The 24,664-nt window shown below is 41.4% G+C and overlaps 1 protein-coding gene across 1 annotated transcript in view; it reads left to right on the forward strand.

Annotated features, from left to right (window-relative positions):
- Positions 1–23,442, forward strand: part of vipr1b (vasoactive intestinal peptide receptor 1b) — a 35,730-nt gene extending 12,288 nt beyond the window's left edge. The window contains exons 4-13 of the mRNA XM_062380070.1: positions 7,424–7,524; positions 8,331–8,428; positions 10,214–10,346; positions 14,526–14,679; positions 14,844–14,904; positions 15,002–15,074; positions 17,331–17,422; positions 17,995–18,124; positions 18,680–18,721; positions 20,773–23,442. Of these exons, the coding sequence (XP_062236054.1) occupies positions 7,424–7,524; positions 8,331–8,428; positions 10,214–10,346; positions 14,526–14,679; positions 14,844–14,904; positions 15,002–15,074; positions 17,331–17,422; positions 17,995–18,124; positions 18,680–18,721; positions 20,773–20,964 (1,076 nt within the window). The 3' untranslated portion in view covers positions 20,965–23,442. The remainder of the gene's footprint in view (positions 1–7,423; positions 7,525–8,330; positions 8,429–10,213; positions 10,347–14,525; positions 14,680–14,843; positions 14,905–15,001; positions 15,075–17,330; positions 17,423–17,994; positions 18,125–18,679; positions 18,722–20,772) is intronic.
- The last annotated feature ends 1,222 nt before the right edge of the window (positions 23,443–24,664 follow it).

A 24,664-nucleotide genomic window follows, 5' to 3' on the forward strand; every position in this document is an offset into this window, starting at 1 on the left:
ACATTTTCCAGTGGGGCTGTTTGTGAGGAGGTAAATATCTGAGTCAATTGTTCCAGACATTTTCTGGATCATTACCCCCTGGTACGATGTCCGAGTGATCCCACGTGAGAATTCAGCAGGAAAATGTCCAGAGAATCTACAGTTAATGTCATTTCTAACTCACGACACAAAACCAATCTGAGAAAAAATTAAGAGCACAAGTCTCAGGACCAAAAAACGGGGGCCATAAACATGGAAAATGCTTGTGAGATGTGAACTTTGAAAGACAAGATTGGAGAGCTTTTGGTGATAAGAGCCTCCGCTGGTGCCGATGTGCTATAAACAAATCTTGATTTCCACAGTGGAATTCATATCTCCTCATCCTGAATGTTCCAGACATGTTCTCTCATCTCCTGCCTCCTTCTTCATATGTGAAAGGCAAAGTCGGTTAAATGTCTGGACCCAATGTCCCAGACGGAGCTCACATCTGAAGACTGCTTGACAGTGTTGCTGCAGAAACTATTCAGATCCCTTCACTTTCAGGACACTTCTTTGTGTTGTAGATTTCACAATAATTAAAGAGCTTATTGAAATACATTTAATAATAATTTTACTAGAGACGTTAACCTGTGGTAAAGGAAATCGGTTGGACAAAGTTTGCAAAGCCAAACTAAAATCCTGAAGTCTCCGTAGAGCTCATTGTGGAGCTGCATGAATTCTACCGCTGATCCAGACCTCATGTCTGAAAACAGCTTCAGAGACAAAAGTCACATGGGGGCAAATTGACACCTGAAATTTGCTTTGACCAGTTTAACAGTTCTGACTTTTTCTGTCCCTCTAGTCATCGAACCGTTCCCAATCAAAGTAATGTAGCATTTTAAAGTGATTTTCCGAAGATGAGACTGATGGATGTCCTCGAACTCGGCGTTCTACTGATCATAAAGAGCGAATACCAAGTACTGAAGCTTGAATGGAACTTGAGAAACAATGTAGTACACATACATTTTCACACCTATTCAAACCGTATTATCAATCAGCACAAAGTTTCTATGCTCAGTGACCTTCACAGAAATGAGTCACTGTGAGAGATGAAGTTGAATATGTGCTCATCTGCATGATTATACGCTGTGTAGCAATCGAAACACACAACCTTACATTCTAGTGGGAGGAAGAAGGAACAAAAGAGTCAATATTCCTCTGACATTTCTTCAGTTGTACTTTATTTTCTTTTTCGTGAACATAGGACTACACGGCTTCAATCTTCTCTGGACCAGACGGGGACTGTCTGAAAAGTAAAACAACTTCAGACAGCCAGCTGTCCACAAGAACTCGTTTTAGTTTCCCAATCATCAAGAAGTCATGTCAGATCAGTTGATGAGGCAGTGATTTTCTCTTGCGCTGCTCACTTTGATGGATTTGTTGATGTGACTCCTCTTTGGCTTCTGTTGAAATGCTGCTTTAAGATCAGATGCAATCAGCCCCAGTACAGAAGGAGGATGTTGTCGTCTATTTGCCTCCTCTTGGTCTGTGGCAGCAGCCTCGGGCTCTGAATAAAATCATTCAACTGACGGGACTGCATGACTTCCAGCATTGGCACGGCCGGAGAATCGGACACTGTGCAGGCGATTCTAAAACATTGAAAGCAGCATGGGACGTTTACTAACAAGCCTGACCACGACGTTTAAGACATGAACAGTTTGAGGTGAACTCCTCTGGAGACTTTGCCTGGTTCGGCTCATTCTCTCTTTCTTTTTTGTTATTATTCCGTCCGTCCGTCCATCCATCATCCCTCCTGACTCACTTTAAGTTTTCACCATCTTGACATTTCCAGACGAAAAGGACACTCACAAAGTCTGAAAGACCTGAGGGAGCACCACAAAATTACATCTATCTATCTATCTATCTATCTATCTATCTATCTATCTATCTATCTATCTATCTATCTATCTATCTATCTATCTATCTATCTATCTATCTATCTATCTATCTATCTATCTATCTCTCTGTCTGTCTATCTATCTATCTATCTATCTCTCTGTCTGTCTGTCTGTCTGTCTGTCTGTCTGTCTGTCTGTCTGTCTGTCTGTCTGTCTGTCTGTCTGTCTATCTATCTATCTATCTATCTGCCTGCCTGCCTGCCTGCCTGCCTGCCTGCCTGCCTGCCTGCCTGCCTGCCTATCTATCTATCCATCCATCCATCCATCCATCCATCCATCCATCCATCTATCTATCTATCTATCTATCTATCTATCTATCTATCTATCTATCTATCTATCTATCTATCTATCTATCTGTCTATCTATCAACTGCATGTTTCAAAGTGTATCCAAGTTTATCAACAGAAAACCAGCTAAATTTACAACATTTATGAGAAAAGACAGTTTCAAAATATGGAGACAATATAGGAGGTTATTATATCAGGGACCATGGCAGAAAATGATAAATGAGGTCCTTAATCAACAATATTCTTACAATGGAGAGTACCTGCCCCAATCAATAGATCTTGTGGACGTGCAGAACCCACACACCAAACGGATGCAGGATACACGTGGCAGCCCTCCCTCCTTCCTCAGTCTTGTTTATCCTTTTTTTCAAAATCTAAATATCATTTCGCTACTTTCAGTTTTGTGGGCTTTAATTCTGATTCCAGAGTCGGCACCAATCAGATCACACATGCTGTGCCGCTGAGGAAGAGGTCGAAGTATCCAAACACTTATTAAGTTTTCCACGCAACACCAACACAAAAATCAATATCCAACGAGCTGATGCCATCCCAGTGCAGCACCACGTTCGAAAACTCCATATCTCTTACTGTGAGAAACCAAATCTGAAAATATTGCTTTCATCAATCACGCAACACTGTATAGGGATACGTCAAATCATTCACCTCCCCCTGATGGTGGAGGCAATTCTGGGAAACCTATATTTCCTAGCTCTGCTGTTATGATGCAGTCAATACGGATAAAAAAGAAAGAAATTAAAGGGTTCTGTAATGAAACAGATCCATACCAGGACTGACTCAAGGTTTTAAGCTTAAGTTAAACGACAGCTGAGGAGGCCCCCTGTGTAAAAAGACGTGCTGCCTCAGGTGACCATGACTCCGCTCGATGGGGTCATTCCTCTTTTTCTCTGCTAATGGCTCGACGCTGTGGCTAATGACAGAGCTCCACTTACTCCTCTGTCGCACACAAGAGGATGTGGCGACAGGTGCTGCCATCTGCACCTGCATCATCGTTCGACCGTGGTTGTCTGGAAGCTCCTTTAGCCATATTGTGAGTTCCTAGAGAATAGAGAAATAGGAACTAAACATAAGGTAAAACAACAAGTAGTATAGAATAATACCAGAAAGATAGATACATTGTAAATTGGTAATAATCATATCATTCATTATTTCAAAAAATGTAAATGATTGCGAAATTGTACTTACAGTTTTTCTCCATTGCTTTGGCTCATTTCACGAAACAGAAATGACATTCTCAGAGCTCTAAGTGCAATTGGCAAAATAGCCCATATGGTTCAGCACAACTACATAGATCACCTTCAAAAGGTCATATCTCACCCAAAACAGTTAACTCAAGTTTTAAAACCAAATCATTTTCTCATATAAATAGTCAGTGCCCCCAAAATGAAAATTTCCTTCTCGATTGCTGTGGCTCATCTCTCAAAATAACATAAATGGTTCAGCAAATCTCCATAGCACCCTGCAAAAGGTCATATCTCTCCCAAAACAGACAACTCATCAGTCAAAACTAAATCCTTTTCTCATACAAATAGTCAGTGCCCCCAAAATGAAAAGTCCCTTTGGCATTGTTTAAACACTACAGGTCAAAAATGTTTAGATGTTTTGTCAGCATGGCAGTGGACCATAGAAATATCCCTCATGTGCACATTTCAATCTTGGCTCAGTCCTTGAATGCTCACTGAATGGTTACAGTAGAGTTTTTCTTTCCAGAATATTATGTGTATCAACAGAAAAAAAGATTTATTCAAGGTTTCACATAAAATATGTTTATTGAACTCATACTGCCATGGAAATTGTTACAGTAATTGCCATACATCATGGTTACAGTAACAGAAAATGTGTACAGCACTACATACTGTCAAACAATAAGCACATCAAAACTAAAATTTTGTATCGTGAGATATGACCTTTTGAAGGTGATCATGTAGTTGTGCTGAACCATATGGGCTATTTTGCCAATTGCACTTAGAGCTCTGAGAATGTAATTTCTGTTTCGTGAAATGAGCCAAAGCAATTGAGAAAAACTGTAAACTTACTGTGTGATTGGTGATCAGATGTGTGAAACTCAACCTTGATTACTAAAGTTCTAGTTGCACCTGAAAATGAAGCCGATGATCAAAGATATCCTTATTACAGTATATACCATGATGTTTTTCATGGTATTATGTGCCTGTAGGATTTTGACAGTGGAATGAACTATTGTGCAGGTGATGATGTAAACAATGAAATTATGCCAACATGTTCTGCAGAGAACGACCACTTGACTGAGAAGCGACAGTCAGTTTTGACCAACAATATATATTCAATTGGTAATTGGGCTAACTGAAGGCAATTGTACCTAACCGTTTGCAAAGGTGGGCTAAATCATTTGAAATTTGTGCAAGCTGTTGGAAATTGTACTTGTCATTGTAAGGATGTGCTAATACAATTGCAACTTCATTAAAGGAATGAGATATTCCAATCTGTTGTGAACAAGTGCCCAGTGGTTTGGGGGTTTGCACGTGTTGTTTTGAGAATGTAATTTCTGTTTCGTGAAATGAGCCAAAGCAATGGAGAAAAACTGTAAAATGTTTGACTCATTCAGGCTTGGCCATGCAAGCAGAGTTGTTCTGGTGATGTCAGCTCTCCACTATTGGATGGCGTGTGGTAAAGACAGCTTAATGTCCCTGTATCGAGAATCCCCAGACCATGGAGGAATTGGTCCATGGTCTGGAGAGTCTCGATACAGGGACATTAAGCATTCGTGTTTTATTCCCCCCTGTGGTAGGTTGTCCCTGGTTTTGTTTACTTTTGTAAAACTTTTCTAACCCAGTCCTCTTTCTGCTGAAGGTTGTTCCATTGGTCGCACGGCAGCAATCAACTTCTAAAGCCTGAAAGAGCCATTACATGATTAGGTTGACATTATTAGGTTTTTACGTCAATCAATGAAAATCTGTAGTTTCTCCCATGTAGTCAAATATATTGAGTGAATCGACAATATTGCTGCAATATTCAACAATGAAGCAATAAATCTTTAGAAAAGATCCGTTATGTCTGAAGTGAAACCTTGGAAGAAATCGAAAAATAAATAAAAGCTGCGATAATGCTTAGTGAAATTCTGTTGTTGATGTGAAAGCTTGCATTGACTGGATATAGATTTAAGAAATAACAAAACCATGTGAATTAATCATTTCTAGTGTGCATAAAGCCTTCATATTCTATATATACATATTTAATCTCTTCAAGTATTCTGATGAGAAAGATGTTTCTGTCTGCGCAGCAGCCTTGAGTTCAGGAGCAGCTACTTTAATTTCAGGTGCTTTGCTTTCCCCTCTCTCCTTTCCCCTCCATCCGTCTGCAATATTCAACAATGCAGCAATAAATCTGTTGAAAAGATCCGTGGTGAATCATCCAGAGTCAACGGGTCTGAAAGATGACTTTACTCCTACTTGAGTCGATGTTTCATCCAGGAACCTCAGGCGAATTCAGCCCACGCGCTCCCACTGCAGCATTTCCAAAAATCTCTGAAAAGTTGTTTGGGGACAGCAGAGGGAGGATGTTGGTTTAATGAGATGTGGGTGTGTGTGTGTCTGTGTGTGTGTGTGTGTGTGTGTGTGTTTGTGTGTGTGTGTGTGTGTGTGTGTGTGTGTGTGTGTGTGTGTGTGTGTGTGTGTGTGCAGCATAACAGACACACAGACCAATGAAAGAGTTTTTGATTAATAGAGGGATGGATTTAACGGATAAGGAACAATTCACTAACATCCTTCCAGCATGATTCTCAAATGCAGCCGCATCCCTGATGGAAAACGGGACATTTCAATCACATGACCTTTCTCTGACTGAGCAGCATTCATACAGTTCCTCCCCTGCTTCATTTGCTTCCCCCCCCCCACAGCTCATTACCTGCATATAGCATTCGGCCGTAATGGGTTGGCTTTGCAGGCACCGAAGCAATTTGGCTGTCGGTCACATTGATCACAAATGAACCTCTGATGCCCCATAAATGAATAACCCATGAAAAAATATCATGAATAAACCAAATATCAGACATTTTCTGTTGCACCCTTTACAGAGCATTTCAGCTGCAATTAAATACAAAACGAATGACTAGTCACAAAAAAATAATCATATATTTAGATTACTATGTACGATAAGGAGCCGTTGTTTTAGCAGTTCTGTCAGACAACTCATGTTCAAATTTTTATTGCAGGTTAGGGTTTGGCGTCTAGTCTGAGTCCATCCCCCGATATAATTCCATAGATATGAAGGGAGTGATGAGAAATTACTTGTAACCCCCCGTTGGAGCGTACAGGTGGATGCTGGGGCCGGTTGAGGGGCCGAGGCAACATGGGAGCAGTACTGACGCAGCAGCCAGGGGCAAGCAGAGGGAGGGAAGGGAGGTTGTTTCTGCTTAAAAAGATAAGGTGGGTGTGTATTATAGATAATTGTGGAGAGTGAGGTAGGTCACATGATTGGAGCAGCGCAGCTCGAGCTTCTGCTAAAAAAACAAAAAAAATATTTCAATCAATAAAATTTGGTGAGAATACAAATTGATTTATACAAATACATATTAGCTGTTTCTGAATCCTTATCTAAATTTCCACCAAATTAAACCTATTCATAGATGTTAGCACTCTAGATATACCGGAAACAATACTCAGAACTTTGCATTATATCTTGAAAATGTCATAAATATATTGAAAAGATACCTATTTTGCAATGTTTGAAGAAAGTACCACATAAGAAACAGACTAAAGCAGAAGAAAACATAACCTCCTTGGCAGAGGTAAAAATAACTGAGGTATCAGACCCTACCCTTGTCCCTCGTATGTTCTACTGTGAGAACTAGACAATTATGTGTCGGGATGTTTGGCCTTAGCAGAGGTATGTGCTCTCAGAGCCATTCTGGTCTGAGAATGTTAATGCATCCTGAACATTACATTCGTATTTCCTGTGAGCGGAGCATGGTAATCTGTATTTGCAGTTAGATGAGCCACAAGATATAAGAATGTCAATTTCCATAACAGCCAAATGATTTTCTGCAGGCATAGATATGTACAGGTCATAATCAGTGTGCGATTTCAGCAACAGGAACGATTAACAGTACGTCTCACAGAACAGAAAGTGCTGCATCGATTTTAAACTCATACTGGGGAGCAGCTGAAGGAGAAATCCACTGCCTGGGCGGCCTAGGTGACCTCTGCATGTGTTCCCCATCTCCAGGTAACCTCTCGAAAACCTGCACGGCACACGGCTGGACCGAGATGAGGCCTGTAGATATCGCCGTAAACTGTGGATACAATCTGAACAGCACCAGCGACGATGTGAGTAAACGGCTGTGGTCGATAAGAGCCTGTAAAGGATGAGCTCAGCGGCACTGTGGGAAACCGTCTGGAAAGCCTGCTGGGTAGAAGGGATTAGGTTGGAGAATGACTTGTATTTATTCTGTGGGTGAGTGTTGCTGGGCCCATCAGGGAAGTGGCTGAACTGATGAACTGTTAGTGTCACCACTCCAGTGATTCCCTTGTTCATTCAGCCCTCTTTCTGGTATTTTTTAACGTCTCAAATGTCTGGGTTTAGGCTATTGAAATTTAACTTACTGTACACTATAGTAGAGGTCATAGTCATTGACATCCTCAGAAAGGCCAAAATGCATCAAATGATGGTCTTGTATTTTTAGTTTAGTTTAAATGCAGAGAGAGAAACTCTATGTGCTGTCTCCAGTGCAGCAGGGTGAAGTGTGGACGTGCAGGACAGGGCTGTAAAAGCCGTCTCGGTGGGTTCTCTGCTCCCTGAGCCTCAGAGGCCGCCTCATTGCCACGATGTCCGGAGGTACCTTCCTCTAAAAGCAAACCCATGACCGTCAATCTGCTTTCTTTATATCTACATGTCATTTTTTTGTCAAAACCTACTTTGCAAAGGCAGTGACCACATGACGCTGCTCTGGAAGAATCTATTATATTGAATGACAACCATTACCTTGGAGAATGTCAGTGGTTCAGTTCAACAGTTCAACAGTGTGTGAAAACCCAAAAAGCTCTTAAGCATCTGTCTGTTTTCTTCACCATGACTTGTATTGATTGATATTGTTTGATTTTGTGTTGATGGAGTTTTTCTTTTTTCTATGCAGGGCAAGTTTTTCTTGCAGGTAAAGATTGGCTACACCATCGGTCACAGTGTTTCCCTCGTCTCTCTCACCACGGCTATCGTGATCCTCTGCATCTTCAGGTACATAAAGTACAAAGTCACCAGATGTTTAGTTCATCAGGAACCAGTAACTTTAACATGGAGTAATAGGAGTGAAATAAAATGAGGAAATCTGGAAAATATGAATACCAATCAATGTGGAAAAATTTGGAAAGATAAATAAAAGGGCAAAAACGCAATAAAGGAAAGCAAAAAGCAATGATAAAAGACTAAATATCTTACATTAAATTAACCCAGAAAATAGCACATTTATATACAACAGGTACATTCATTTAGCGAATAAATGAGAAAGTAATGAAATTCTACATTTATTTTCTAATTTTTTCTAGATTTATCTTTTTGTATGTCCCTCCAATGACTCCGAACTTCTCAACTTATGAATTGCTTTGAAATCCTCTTGGTCTTTTGCCCTTACACAAGATCTTGCACTCCTTTGTACTTTAATAATTTCCCAGGCCTCACATGGTCAGTTTCAGAAAAGGATAAAAGGATCGGATGAAACAGAAAGAGTATTCCCAGCTGCAGGGCCACAAAGCCACGAAGCCACAGTGACGTTATCCCTGCTGTGATGCAAGGTCGGCACCGTTTCACTGGCCAGCATCAGAACTGGGATTGGATAATGTCAGATCAATGCAGCCTCACGTCTGAGCAGATATAAAAGGCTTAGCTTCAAGAACGAAAGACGAGAAGAAAGATACAAACACGTTCCAGATAAAACAAATTGTCACTCAGGCTTGAGGTTCACATCAGCAGCAGTTTGGAGGTTTAACATCTGAAGTGCACAAACCGATCTGTTCCCTGTTTGACTGAGTGTTTGCTCGATAACAATTACTCTTCCGATCGTGAGACTGAGGGAGATCGCAGCCTGAGACTTTTTAACATGTAGAGGAACATGAATAGATAATACATACAGTGTGACTCACACAGTAGGCTACAGGAGAGCGCTTCTTCTTCTGAAGGTCATTCCTCCACTTCATTAACATGAGATCTGAGGACGACCTCCAGAAATGTTACAAGGAAAACGTCAAAGAAATACGTCTGAAAGAAAACACACATTTAATCCTCTGCTCTTCGTTTTGTTCACCAAACACCAAATTTGTCTTTTCTGTTGCTTTGAAATAATTCCTCTTTTCACATCACCCACCATCGCTCACTTTCTCTCTTTTAACCCTGCCTTGTGGACGAGACTTCTCAGGAGCACCATGAGGATATTTGATTTGGACTCATTACAGAGGTCAGAGGTCAAGGTCACATTGACCTCACACGAGTCTGAACTAATACATTATTCGATACTGCATTGGTTGGCGGAGGTGTACAGCCGCAGGCCTGTAATTGTAGTTTCTCTTTTACTGCAGGACATTTATTTTTGCATTATTCATTTGTCTTCTATATTCTGCCTCTGCCACTACACTGTGTGCTAATGCATTAGTGACTGATGAGGGCTACTTTTCAGGTTGTGTGTACACAGGAGAGTTATAATCTGTGCTCTCATGAATCAGTGCCATGATTCATAAAAAGAGTGTCAACATATTTCAGTATAATTTTTCCTCTGTATGAATCTGACAGCTTAGATTTTGATCTATATAAAGATTTATGAAAATAATTCCACACACTCTAAAGATTGTGACGGCCTCTTGATCCAGATTTAACCTCAAAGTTAATTCAGTCTGTGATTTCATTTTATTAACGCCAAGGACATTGCGTAAGAAGTGAGAAGACCTTTGTTGTTTGTCTGTGTGTGTGTGTGTGTGTGTGTTGTCTTTTTGCAATGATCCCTAATCTTGCATCTCTTGCTGTCTGTTCTAGGAAGCTCCATTGCACGAGGAACTACATCCACATGCATCTGTTTGTGTCATTCATCCTGAAAGCCATCGCCGTGTTCATCAAAGATGTGGTGCTCTACGAGGTCGGGGAGGTGGACAACTGCTCGTCAGGCTCGGTGAGTTGATCGCACAAAATGCTGCTGTCTGTGACGGGAGGAACGACTCGGGGAATCCTTACTGTCCCTGAACCTTAAAGGAGTCAGGGGCCGCTTTGTGCAGAGGACGTGGTGGGGACGAAGGCAGGATTCAAATGAGACGGATTTAGGATGTCAAATTTCCTTGTTGAATCACCAGCTTGTCTATTGCATCGCCAGGTTCTCCGAGTTGCTTTGCTTACTGCAGCTCAGACAACACAACAGCTAGGTCCTATAGCTTTGACGCCATCGTGCAATGAATCCTGGGATAGGTTGGTCCCGTTTGGAGCCTCTGTTGATCGAGAATGGGAGGCCACATTAAAATGAGCTTTCCAAATAGGACAGCCTAGTTCCATCGGTCTTACAGTGCAGCCTCAGGAGGACTCGGCCCCTGAATTCAGCCACGGCTCGTGTGTGATGCAGAGCTGGTCGGCTGTGTGTCCTCATTCTGCAACATAATGAGGGATCTCCCCAGCTGGAAAAGATGCATTTCTGTGATGCTGATGTTTGAGACAAGACAAGATGGGAATTCACGTGGTTTTATGAAATGACCACTTCCATTTTCACACAGACAAATTTAAGTCAAAGTATAGATCAGAATAATAAGATAAAGCTTTACTGCAAACATGAGCTTAAGGCTGACGTACAAGACCATATGAGATTTCTTATACATCTGACATATAAAGGGAAGCTTGGTATTCTGTCGTACAGGGATATGGGCTGTGTGATATGGATTCACCTTTATTGCTGTTACACAATTTATTCTGTTGCATTGTGTTATTCATGTCGAGAGAATTACGTGAGTGAGTTACAAAACAATTTAAGAACATTTTCTTTATTGAGTCTTTGCCAGAACAAGTAAAAAAGCAAATCTCACAGTTCTTCTGCAGTTCTGAATCAATACACAGATTCAGAAATGTGTGTTGTTAATAAGGCTGATTGATTCTGTGGTGTTGTGATGACGAGTCCCACCGGTGCAGACAGCAGAGTTAATGTTGGTTGCAGCCCCCACCCATTGAATTTAAGTATCTTATGTAATCACATCTGTGTAATGAAATCTGATTTTATACTCTGTATTCTAAACTTGCATCTTATAAACCACATGGGGTATGAAGTTAATGTTTATTTTGTATCATTATTTTAACACGCACATACAGTGTATATTATCCCTTAAATTTGACTATAAAAGGAGTTAATTTGAGAATTTGCATTTACTATAAATGCTTGGCCAAGAAGCAATCAACGACTTTAGAAATGGGCAAATGAACGTGGATTATGTATTTTACCAAATTTCCTATCTTTTCTTCACACTGAGTGGAGACACAACTCTTGGGTGGACGAGCTAATTTTCAAAATCCCCTTTTCTGGTGCGATGTTATGACACACGTCAAACTTCACAGTAGATATTAATGGCCCTCGTGGAGGCAAATAAACAGAAAACAGGGAACTCATCTAAGAAGCTCCAAATTCCAAAACAAACAGGATCACACACTTAAGATCTTAAATTCTAGTTATGAGGAGCTTACAGGCCATTTATTGCTCATTTGTTCTGGGACATATATCAAACCACAATGTTTGGATGTCTCCCCGCCAGCTCTCTGTGCCCCCAGCAGCACCAGCAGCAGCAGCAGCAGCAGCGGCCCACCACAGACCAGTGGGCCACTGAGGCCACAGATAAGCCTGTAAACACTGTAAACACAAGGTTTATATTACACAACAGGGCCACGGACAAGAGGAGTGTGTTTAATAGTGAACTCTCCGAGAGGCTTCAGAGTAGCAATGGAACGATTGGGTTGACGGGAGACAGCTGCTGTCATGGGTCGACTAAAAGAGACATCGTGGAACCTGGCAGTACTTAAGTTACTGTCTCTTTTAATGTGTGTGTGTGTGTGTGTGTGTGTGTGCTTGTTGGCTTAATTACCATTCTTGTACAGTGTATTGTGGATTAATTCATGATATAACCACTGTGGGGAGGCTTGACTCAGTGCATTTTTTAAGGCACATGTGTGTTTCTGTGTGGGCCTGTTTATTCAAATGTATCTTTTCCTCTCGGGTTCCCACCAGCTACAAAATCTTTTTGCACTGATTAGCGGAATTTATTTTTCTTCCCACCACACGCCAAGTGGGAATCAGTTTGTATATGCAGCCAGATCCTCGCTGGTGAAGACGTGCATCCACACAAAACCACACTGGGCCTTTCTTGGTTTGCGTCAATAATTCAACATTGTAACCACACTTCCATGAGAGGCGGAGTCAGGTGTTTGTCAATATATAAAAACTTTTCCTAAAAATTAAAACGATCTAGTTATGTAGATCAGCAGCATCAACAGAGACATTTGGATCTTTAATTTAAGTAAATAACAAAAAAACAGATATGTATAAAAAGTAATGACATGAACTCCTGAATTCCCCATGGTACCATTTGAACTTTGTTTTATCACTGAGGGCTCAATAGTCAAAGAGTGGAATCTCCCCAGGCTCATTGGTTTGCAAATCGATGGCCTCCTACTTTCCTTCAGGCTCATGAAACCCCCTTATCCCCATTTTGTGGTCCCCAAGATGTGAAAAAATTCAGACTGGCATTTCTTCATATAGACAATACGTTTCCCTTATAACGAACACAAATTCAATTAAAGGGGATTTTTCAAGGGCAGCACACTATTCTGGTATTCATTGTCATGCAAACAGCATTTCAGCCTGTTATTTATCCTGGGAAAAAACATATGAGACTGAGTGGATTTGGGGTTTATTTGAGTTGAGAAGGAGAAATTCTTAATCTTCTTTGGACTGCAGTAAAGTGGATGGATTTAACTCATCACACGTGTGCTTCAAAACCATCAGTGCAAAAATAAATAAATCAAAAAAAATGGAGTAAACGCAGGACTCTAGTATTTCTTTAATCAGTTTAATGTGATGCGATAATCCAACATTATCATCAGTGCTGGTGAACTATGAAAGAGAAGCTGCTCGACCACTTCCTCAGTCTTCAGTGATGATCGATGATGAAGAGTCCCTCTGCTCTGCCGCGGCACCGACATCACGCTCGAGTTCATATTTCATCTGACACTTTCACACTCGTTCATCATTCTTAGCGTGTGAACTAGAAAGAAGAGGTCTGGCATTTTCAGCACTGTACCATCACTCGTCCGTCCTTGTTGGTCAAGGGTGAGCTGAAAAAAAAGCTGTTGACTCATATCACATCTTTGTTGACTACTGTCTATATTCTGTTTTTTGTTTGTTTTTTAGTCACAACATCCGTTCATCCATCCATCCCACCAACACTCATGTCATTTCCCCCTTTCCTCCCTTTTCATCCTCACTTTGGTTTCTTCACTAGATCTCAGCAGATTCACTCTCACGGGCCATTTCTACTCTGGGTACAATGAAATAATTTGTCTTATCTTGTGTGTATCAGCCTTTATGGCCTGTGCATTGAAAGTGTGTAGCAGTATGTGTTAAGCTGAAAGGGTTGTGAAAGAGCTGCACACATCAAACCGACCCACCCACACCATTAGGAAAATGAAACTCTGACACACGTCCTTGTTTAACAATGGCAGCCTCCCCACTCTGCAGGATCGACAGGAGCAGGATGAATTTTGAATGAGTTCACTGTCATGGTGGAAGAGTTGCGTTGATGTGATATCGGCCAGCCGGAATAGAATGTAGTCGTGCATGCTTTTAGCAGAATTTTCTCTCCTGTCCTATACTTCTGTCGAAGCCTATTTTTCAGTGACACTTCGCCATCTCCGGTTGAATGGAGACATTCAGTTTACGAACCCAGTCCACATATAGCATCTCTGGAAGGCCTGTAGAGGAAAATACAATAATTGAGCACTTTATTAGGAGCAGCACTCTTTTGCTGGATAGGGCCTCAGTCGTTTTGCTCTAAAATCCTCCCCAGTTCTTCGTGGCATGGATTCCACAGGATGTTGGGGAACGTTTCTTGGACATTCTGGTCCCTGTGATTGTAACTTCTGCAGATTTATCAGATTTTGGACTCCATTCATCATGTACATTCTTCCTTTTTCCAATATTTTCCCCACTAAAGGGAACCGCATAACCCTGTAATTTCTTCATTGCAAGCTTGGTCTTGCTCAGCGTGTTTCCCCTTTGATTCCTCGAGTGATTTCTTGTCCTTTTGTCTGCTGTCTCCACTTCCAGCTCGGCTGCAAGGCAGTGATTGTGTTCTTCCAGTACTGTATAATGGCCAGCTTCTTCTGGCTGCTGGTGGAAGGTCTTTATCTGCACGCATTGTTGGCGGTCTCTTTCTTCTCCGAGAGGAAGTACTTCTGGGCCTACATTCTGATCGGCTGGGGTGAGAATGTCTTTCTTTCATGTCTTTATACGCTCCTGCTCACCCAGGGTGAGATCCCACCGACGCTCAGCTGAACACAGGCTCCAGGTTGTGACCCTAGCTGCTGGAATGCAATAATAACATGTTTGTGTACTTTTATGTTGTTGTTTTTTTTATATCCCTAGGAGGTCCGACAATTTTCATCACAGCTTGGAGCATCGCTAAAGCCTACTACAACGATGTGGGGTAGGAAAAACATCAGAGCGTTACCAGCAGGAAATCTAGTAATTGGTTCTTTTATTTGCAACATCCTGTACCTGAGTATTGTTTTCTATCTGACCAGGTGCTGGGATATAATCGAGAACACCGACGTCTTCTGGTGGATCATTAAAACGCCTATTTTGGCATCAATCCTGGTAAGTTTACAAGCCCCCAGCACTTTGAGTTTAATCACTCAGAATCTTGTACATCAGCATGTTACACTGTCTGAAGTCAAACCTATGAGAGAGAAAACATCTTTGTCTTTCACCATCAATCCTCCGCAGAGTTAACTGTCACCGTAATTTATGTGAATGCTTTCGAGCGCCACATCTCTTTGGGTAGTGCGACAGTGTGTCAGCGCAACTGAGAGGTCGGCGTGACCTTGAAGTTCTCGTTTCACAGTGAAAAGTTGGCAGAATGTCGGTGCTGTAAACTGTTTTTTATTGACTGACAAGTTTTTTTTTTAATTAATTTAATCTTCACTGTTATCTTCTAAAAAAAATCACATAAAAATAGAAATCAACTTCATCAATTTGATGACACGTAAATACCAATACAGGAACGTGCTGCAAATGCGCATGTGTCATCAAATTCACTCTGAAACTCATTGTATAGCTTCCTTATTTAATCCATTTAATATTTAAAGTGTATAGTTTTCACCCTTTATCCTGAAGAAGATTAAATATACTTACTGGGGAGCTTTAAACATATTGAGTGGATCTGGGAGCAGTCAGATATCCTCACAGGTTACAGGCTGTGTATCTAACACACGCACTTGAAAGCAAAAAGATCAATTCCTATATTTCACTATCTCTCCTGGTCGACGAGCGAACCCCGAATATAAAGAAACAACTAGCTGTGCCGCTTTATGAACAGCAAAAGCAAATGGCGAAAAAAAGGACTTTCACACTACACTTTCACAGAGGTGTGAAGAGGAAGGTAAAGATGGGTTCAACAAGCATGAATTGAGAGGCGACAGTGGAGCATGTGAAGTGGTGAGAGGATGCTATTACTTCCAGAGCAGTGAACACAGCACAGCACCGGATTCTTTGCTGTACTTGACAGATGTGAGATTTTGTTCTTATTTAGCAGAAGTTTCCTGATGGAACCTGTTAAATGGACACAAGGCAGATGACAGGACGGGCTGGTGTTTTTGCTCCTGGTAAAGTGAGGCCTGTAAAAAAATGTACTAGAGCAATGATGTCAATTTCGGCCGGGTTCCCAGTATTTTTTTTTTTTATTTAGTTTTCTCACGTTTCAAAGCTTCAAAACTTGTCAAAGTGGATTTCACAAAAAATACTGACAGACTAAAGTCGTCGATTTAACTTTATTAAGTTTGCTGTTGCCTAGATTCGGAAAAATAGAACTGGCATGACTATCTTTCTGGTTCAGACGTCCGACTGTGCTCTGACTAAAAGACCCGGGAGAATAATTTGAAAGTTGCTTCCTTTTTCCTCTCTAGGAACCTGCTTAATTGACAGAAATACGTGTATTAGTTCCTTCCTTGAAAATGATAAGAAACCATAGATAAATAAATAGAACGCATTCCCATTACGTCATGCTAAATCAATTATGAAATGTTATGGTGAACTTGAAAGGTGCTGGTGGGTGGATTATGTTATCTACATAAAGAGCTGTTTCCCCGTTTCCAGTCGTTGTGCTGAGCCTTGCTGACGACTGCCTCCTGGACTGTAGCATATTTGTAATACAGATATTATTGTGCTATTGATTTTCTCATGTGTAACCTGTCAAGAAAACAAATGTGGGATTCCCAAAAATGTCAAACTCTCAAATTGATGACATGATATTTAGTGTTTGCACAACTAGATTTGAAGGGGCAAAAAAACAATGTGTGGTGTGGTAAACACAAAGCAAACGCTCTCTTCTCATCTGTTATTGATGCCCTGCTTTGTCTGTTCTTTTTTCTCTCTCTGTGTGTTTCTGGGCAGCAGTTGTTGACAAAGCAGATTCAGTTGTGTTGTTTCACATTAGGATCAGGCTCAGCGGCAGCCTGGCTGTCAGTTCGCTCTGTCTCTGTCTCTCTGCGCGGCCGCTGAGCAATGTCTGTGCTTGTGAGTGATGTTTGTGATATAGCATCATTATATGTGTGAGGCGTTTCCAGTTCAGAGGTTCTGATCCAAATGAACTTAATTTAAGAAATGCTCGTTAGCCCTGCAGTGCACGAGCCACATTCCGAATCAAAGCTAGATGAAACGCGACATCCGTCTTTTGTCATGAGACGCATTTCCCAACCATTTCTACGAATCTGTTAAATTAAACACGGAAGAGTTTTTTTTTTCTAACCCTAACCCTTTCTTTAGAGCAAGTTTTTCAGAAGGAATTCCATAGAGGGCAAATTAAACATTTATGTTTTAATAATTCATTTTGTGACACTTGGATATCTTCCACAGATGAACTTCTGTCTGTTCATCTGCATCATTCGAATACTTCGCCAGAAAATCAACTGCCCAGATATTGGAAGAAATGAGTCCAACCAGTACTCGTGAGTGGAACTTCATGTCTTTGTTAATATTGTGAATCTGGATCATTCATCAGCTGAGATTCAATGAAATGTTATCGGTCACCTTGAGGACACTGGGAATCTTCCAAAAGTGGACTGCATTCAACAAAGATGATACAGGCAAGGAAGGCTGAGATTAAAATGCACATAATTCCCCTGTAGATACAACTGGTGCTTTATTTTCTTTGTGACTCCCTTTAATATTTATACATTCAGAGTAAAAGACCATTCATTTCTGTTTTCAGTGAAGAACAGCTCAGTGTAGTCCCCCCCTTACAGCTGCTTTATGCAGAGATATAACACTCCATGTGTTGAAATGATTTTTCCCTGAGAGGGAGAAGCATCTCTTGAGTCGGCCATAATACATCTATTTTTCCACCTACATTATTAATGGTGGTTTCTGCTTTATCTCTGCTCCTCTGAGTTTAAATGTAAAAAATGTAAAGTGCTCCGGCGTTGCATTTCATTATTGGCAGAGACAGATCTAAAATTGGTTTCACAGGAGAGAGGGAGAAATGTAAATCTGTTCTTTTTTTTCTGTGCTTTCGTTTCAGGAGACTGGCAAAGTCAACGCTGCTCTTAATTCCGCTGTTCGGGATCAACTTTATTGTGTTTGCATTCATCCCAGAGCAAGTGAAGACTGAGCTCCGGCTCGTTTTTGACTTGATTCTTGGGTCATTTCAGGTAAGAGTCCAAGTAACAAAATTCTATAAGTTTAACACCCTCTGTGAGGAAGTTTCCCGCCAGTTAAACCAATCCTGAGAAGAAACATTTCCTATTCAAGCTCCAGTAAAACTAATGAAATGACCTGTGAGTGTTCCTGCTGAAGAAACCCTCTCAGAGGGACGTGTGGCAGGTTTCCAGACACTTTGCCGGCCCATTCAGTGGCAGTGTTAGTGTGTTTAGCCCTCGCTGTTATTTCAGTTCATCACGTAAGGATGAGGAATGAGGGAGAATGCGGTCAGACGCTCCAGCTGTGTTCCAGACCGCCTGGAAACCGAGGAAACCAGCACATTCCTCCCATCATTCCTCTCATCCCTCCTTCGCTCTATTACTATAAACCAGCTATTCGTATATGGTATGCAATGTTTTTGTCGGTGTTATCCATGTATATGTTTCATTGATATGATTGATACGTTCCTTTCGAAATAGGACACTAGTTGTATAGACAAGATGAGGAGATTTTACTGGAGGTTTCCAACTGTTATTGCTCTCTTATCGGTTTTCCTCTCCCCGCAGGGCTTTGTGGTAGCCGTCCTCTACTGCTTTCTGAACGGAGAGGTGCGTACCCCCGCCCCCCCATCCCCCCCCCTCTCCTCACACTGATCTAAACAGTTTGTATGAAGACACTGAAGTAATCTGAAGAGTCCCACGCAGAGATAGCTCACGGTGGTGTTTCTAGTTCATCTGAAGTTTCAGCGTTGCTCCCTCAGTGCACCATAATAAACACAGCCCTGAGAGGTGGGCAAAGCCGGGAGCGTGAGTCACGAGCGCCGGTCGAATCCGGGCGCTCCTCCTCTATTGGATCGCCTCGTGGTTTGTTCTTGATGCTTCGCCCAGCCTTAATGGCGGCAGGATCTCTTCAGTGGTGTCTGCGGAGGCTCTCTACAGGCAGATTAGTTATGTTCCCGCTGCAGGGCCAGAGTGAATCACATTGAGTGGCTGGATGGCAAAGGCTTGGCACTATGCTGTCTGAATTTTAATCCAGTGCAATATTCAGGTGTCCACTGTTAAGCACTCGGCCTTGTATGATTTAACCAAATCAAAAGGACAAAAACATATTTAGCTGGAATGACTAATAACAAATATATCAGTCACTGGAAATCTTTATCTTTCATTTATTATTATTAATTATATTATTTGTTTGTATCAATACAATTATAAATAGACTTCAATAAGGGAATGTTTGTCGAGCTTGACTCATACCAGGAACTTGTGAAGTTTTAATACATTTTCCTCTTCTGCTTCAGTTTTTAGAGTCTTAAGAATGGTCTGTGTACAATTAGAATTATAATACAGTATAGGAAATGGCTACACACAGTTTATCACCCATCACATCCACTTACATACAGTAAAAAAGGTTACCAGGGCAGCACTTGTGTCTGCATGTCCCAAATAAGCTTTATCAGGCTAGTGATGAGTTCAAAGGGAGGGTCCATTAAGCCCCACTCAGCAGGGACACTTAAATCAACAAACGGAGACACTCTGCGTTCTGATAGAATCAATGAAGGACACCAGCTGATTTATTGCGTGCGCCACATGTGGAGGCTCGAGTCTCCAACGAATAAAGACAGGAAACCATGTGATTGATCCACCTCTCCAAATGAGGAGAGGAGGCAGATGTCCGTTCTGACAAAATGATTCCAAACCAAGTCAGCAAGTTCACAGATTGTGTCACAATAAGTAATAATATGTTTTTAGACCTTTCTCCTTTGGGAGTAAAATACAAAATCAGAACCGCACCATTTCACTTTCTGTTTTGTTATTTGAAAATGCGTAAGAATACATACTTTTTAATATTTTTGGGGAATTGTCAATTCTCAAAGAGAAAATAAACTGCATCACTCCTCGGTTCCTCGTGTTGGTGCGTGAGCTGTGGATGAACACATCTCAAAGTCTTTGAGTCACATTTCTATTGTCTCATGAAGGTTAGGGGACGAAAGTTGCAAATAATTCACGAGCTGTTACAAAAACTTCAACAATTAACTATAATACAAGGCATCGTGTGGATATGTTTTTGTTTTAATTAGGTTCTGAATATAAGTTGGTGGAAAGAATTTTAAGTATGGGAAACTAAAGAGTAACAATTAAACATTTTAGAGGAAGGTTACCTTAAGGATATAAAATGCCTGGACCAAAGCCTCTGTGTGTAGTGTCTGTTAACATTTCATGCTGGAAAACACAAAAACAAGTACAAAGAGCCAACAAAAGAGCCAAAGGGAGAACAGACGAGAACGAGAAACAAAACTACTTCAAAACTATGCAAAACCGCCACGTAGAGACAAACAGCAAACTCAAAAAGAGAAAAAAGACACAAAATGATACGTCAAACACCCCAAAGACATTCGAAAACAATTCAAAAGACCCCAAATCACCAGAACGAGAAACAAATCAACAGTGAAAAGAAGCGAAACAACCACAGAGAGACAAAAAGAAACAAAACGACTCAAACCGCCACAAAGCCATGCAAAACAATTACAGAGAGACACAGAGTCCTAATCCATTTCAACAGTCGGCACAGTTTATCGGTTCTTGATTGTGGTGAATCACTGTCTTGTTGCTAAACTATAAAGTGTTACCCTGACTTCTCGTTGTGCTATAATCCCTCACAGGTTCAAGCAGAGATCAAGAGGAAGTGGCGGCGGTGGCACCTGCAGAGATACATGAGCTCCGACACCAAATACCAACACCCGTCTATCGGCAGCAGCAACAACTTCAGCACCCAGATCACCATGCTGACCCGGTGCAGCCCCAAGACACGGCGCGGGTCGTCCTCCTGCCACGACGACCTGTCGAGCATGTGACTCCCGCCGGCGGCGAACCGGAAACACCTCACATTCTCATGCCATTAAGAACACACACTGTTCATGAGAGCGCCTGCACAGAAAGAGTCACACACTTCCTCATTAACACACACACTGACAGGGATGTGGGTGTTACAAGGACAGAGGACAGGGATTTAAAAAGAAAGAGTAGTTTGTAGTAATCAGCCGTTGAGCAGCTCTCGATCTCCACGCTTCTTTAAAACAAGCTTTCACGCGTCTGACTGAGGATCGCCGAGCTTCTCTCATCCTGAGTCAGTGCACGTGTGCAGATGAATTGTGGGTCATGTCATTATGGATCATTGGGTCAATTGATATTAAGTTCCCCCCCCCGTGTGCTCAGACACCGGGCCAAGCCAAGTGTTTTTCATGTTAATGAGTTTAGGTGAAGGATCCAAATGTGAAGTGCACCAGCAAACACACAATCTGATGCAATTATACTCTGATTAAAAATCACTTAGGGGAGATTGCTCCGGCTCCAAATGAACAAGGCTGGTGCAAAAAAAGACACAAACTGTTAGAAGCTGTGAGTATTTCATTTTTTTTCGGCGAGTGCAGCAATATTTCAGATAAAGAAAAGCACCAGTGACGCACTGTGGTTTTGTGGCGGGGGAAAAAAGTTTTGACGCATATCTGAAGTCGACCAAAAAGAATAACACAGCGTGTGACTTTTGATTTTACTCACCGTGTAGGAAGACGGAAAAAGAAAGACTGGCTGAAACCCAGGAAACTTTATTTCCATGCCCGCTAAATGGATGAGGCTTCACGCTGATCCACTATGATGATTTGGGAGTACAGATGCCCTCCTCTGCACTATCACTCTCAAAAAGAGACTGATTGCCCCTTCTCCTCCCTATTATCAGTCCATCCCTCTTGTTCTGCATGATTCTGGGCCCGTGAGAGGCTTCAAGTGTTTGACTCTTCGAGCTGATCACTGACAAGGGCCCCTTTCTGTGTTTTCAAGAGACACTTTCACTTCGCAGCAGCTCTGCAGAGGAAATGCCTTTTGAGCAGTGGAGTCCTCGAATGTTTACATTTACATGGGAGTCTTTTGACATTGTACAGTAAGCATACAGTGTGAAGTGTAATGAATTACTGTGGATCGTGGCGCCTTACTGATTGTATTGCGGCTACAATACCAGTAGTAAGTCACCGTAACTGTTTGTTCAAGTAATTGCAACATGTGAGATTTAATGCCTTTCCCTGGGAACATAAAATCGTCTTGTACACAAGCTTGTTTATGCAGCGGCCTGTTTTTAATTGTCGGGCATAAAAGTGAAAGCTCAGCGTCACATATTACTGCACAGATTCCTAATACAGAACACTAACACATACAGGCGGAGGAGAAGCTTTCCTGGTGACGCTTTGGAAGGAACCAACTTGAGATCCTTAATCCTCTGCTGGTGGCGAGTGTGATTCTGATTCCAACTTCTCAGCTGGAGGAGGCTGAAGCCGACAGGTCAGCGGACACAAGCTGACAGGGATGACTGGCCCTGTCACCTCGATGTGCTCCTTTCAGCTCACAGGGTCGGACCTGAAAAGTCACTTCCATGTTTACACACGAGGGAACATCGAGAAGGTCAAGTTAAATTTGCAAAAAAAATATTAAAAACCCAGCATCTCAACCTACTTTTCTTCGGACAGAACGCAAAGCAACATTTCGCACAATTTCAGAACTTGACGGCTGGATGGACGATATCAATTTTGCTCAAGTCGGCCGTAAAGCTGTTAGCAGCAAACAAGTCAACCATGTCTGTGTTTAGGTTATCCTCATGACCCCCTCTGTAATTACCAATCTCCTCGGGTTATTTACCTTCCATCTTTACGCTCTATTTGTAAAGCTGTTGAAAAAATACCTTGGGTTTGGTTCAAATTTGTCTCTCTTCGCCTTGAAACATTTTTGAAATAATCTTGAAATGCTCTTACCATCGACTTTGCATGCAAACAGGCGGCTTCTAAAATTCACTTCAACTGTGTATTTACTATTGGGACCTGTCTTCTGTTGTCCAGCTCAATGTGACTGTGAGAATAAACCAGATTTTAGTGCTTTGCTATGCTGGCGTGGTCGTTGTGCGTCAGTGAGATAACTTTGAAAAGAGACATTGAACCAACAAGATGTGCACTTACAGTAACTGTTGACGTGTTTATAATGTAGATTTGTGTATTTGCAAACTGGATATTGTGCTGTGCATATTTAAGAGCTGAGGTTCGGTCGTTCGATGTTTGTTTTACGCTGGTGCGATGTGTTGTGAAGCTGCAAATGTACTGTAAGTATTAAATAGCTTCAGTTCTCAATTGTGTCCACGTAAAGCCACAAGTTTTTATGTTTATATATATATATATATATAACTTGTTGTACAGTATATGTAAAGGGTGTTATAATTACAGGACATTTCACTTTCCATAACAATGTGACCTTATTTCACTCAAACTGTATGAAATAAATTATTTAGAAGTGTACATGAAGGTGGAAGTGGAAGTTTTCATTTTAAAGGTGAAATGACTTCATCATTATTCTATAGAAAATCCTTCATGACTGAATCATATTGTATTTGGGGGTCTAATTAAAGCTTTTTTTCACAAATGCTCTTTTCTACTTGACAAGATCATGACCTCAAGCTGATTCATTCTTTAATTTACTCCCAGAGATGCTCAATTAAAGCTTCACCGTCAAGTGGTCCCTGCTTATATGCCAGTTATTTCAATGAAAATACGTTTGATGCATTCAGATCATTGTCATTTCACAGTCGCAGCCTCCTCAACTATAATTATATTCATGTTAAGCTTGGAAACAGACAATGATTTGCTTAAATATATTTAGCCTCATTATGAAAGCAGAGGGCTTGATGTTCCAGCTGATATGAATGTGCAGGGGGGGATTAGGAGAAAGTGGCACATTAGGTTCCTTTGGAGACAGTGGACGTGTAACAGCTCAAAGGGTTTGAGCTGCTCTCTCCGGTGCACAGATAAGAATTACCTCAGTAACTGACTGTGCTTGTTCACTTCATTGAGTGCTGCCGCAGGTCACTGTGCCCTGAAGACACAATGGCAAAAGACAATTTAAGAGGACAGACACAAAAAAACACACACTTTCAGAGGATTGGATTTAACAACCCTGCAAAACCGGTACATTTAAATAAGTGCAGACAGGAACTAATGAGAGTACTTAACAAAATACCTTATTCACATGCTTTTGTTTGTTACTACATCATATTCTTTTACACCACTGCTTTCATCATATCGGTTGTTCCCAGCACCAGTTGCACCTCACTTACAGTGTTTGTCAGGTGTGGCCGACCTGCTGAGTTAGCTTTGGCGTGATGAAACTGCAGCAGCTTGAGTGAAGCCGCTTGTTGTGGACCTCTGGCTGTGCTCATCACCATGAAGAGGACGGAATTCAGCCGAGGCAAGACGCCATGTGCCGTTAAAGGATTAAGAAGCACACCGCTCCCTGACTCAGATCAGCTGCTCTTTAGTCTAATGTTTGATTAGCTCGATCCATGGACTGGAAATGATTATCATATAAGACGATTAACTGCTGTAGTTATGGTAAATAAAGGGATTTCTAGGCTTCTGCAGGACTTTGTTTGCACATAGGATAAAATAAAATAACCCTGAGGCACATTTATTGTAATATGCTAATCAAACGCAAACATGCTTTTTATTTTTGGTCCGAGAACAT

This window comes from Platichthys flesus, chromosome 21 (assembly GCF_949316205.1).
Source record: "Platichthys flesus chromosome 21, fPlaFle2.1, whole genome shotgun sequence".
NCBI classification, from domain to species: domain Eukaryota; kingdom Metazoa; phylum Chordata; class Actinopteri; order Pleuronectiformes; family Pleuronectidae; genus Platichthys; species Platichthys flesus.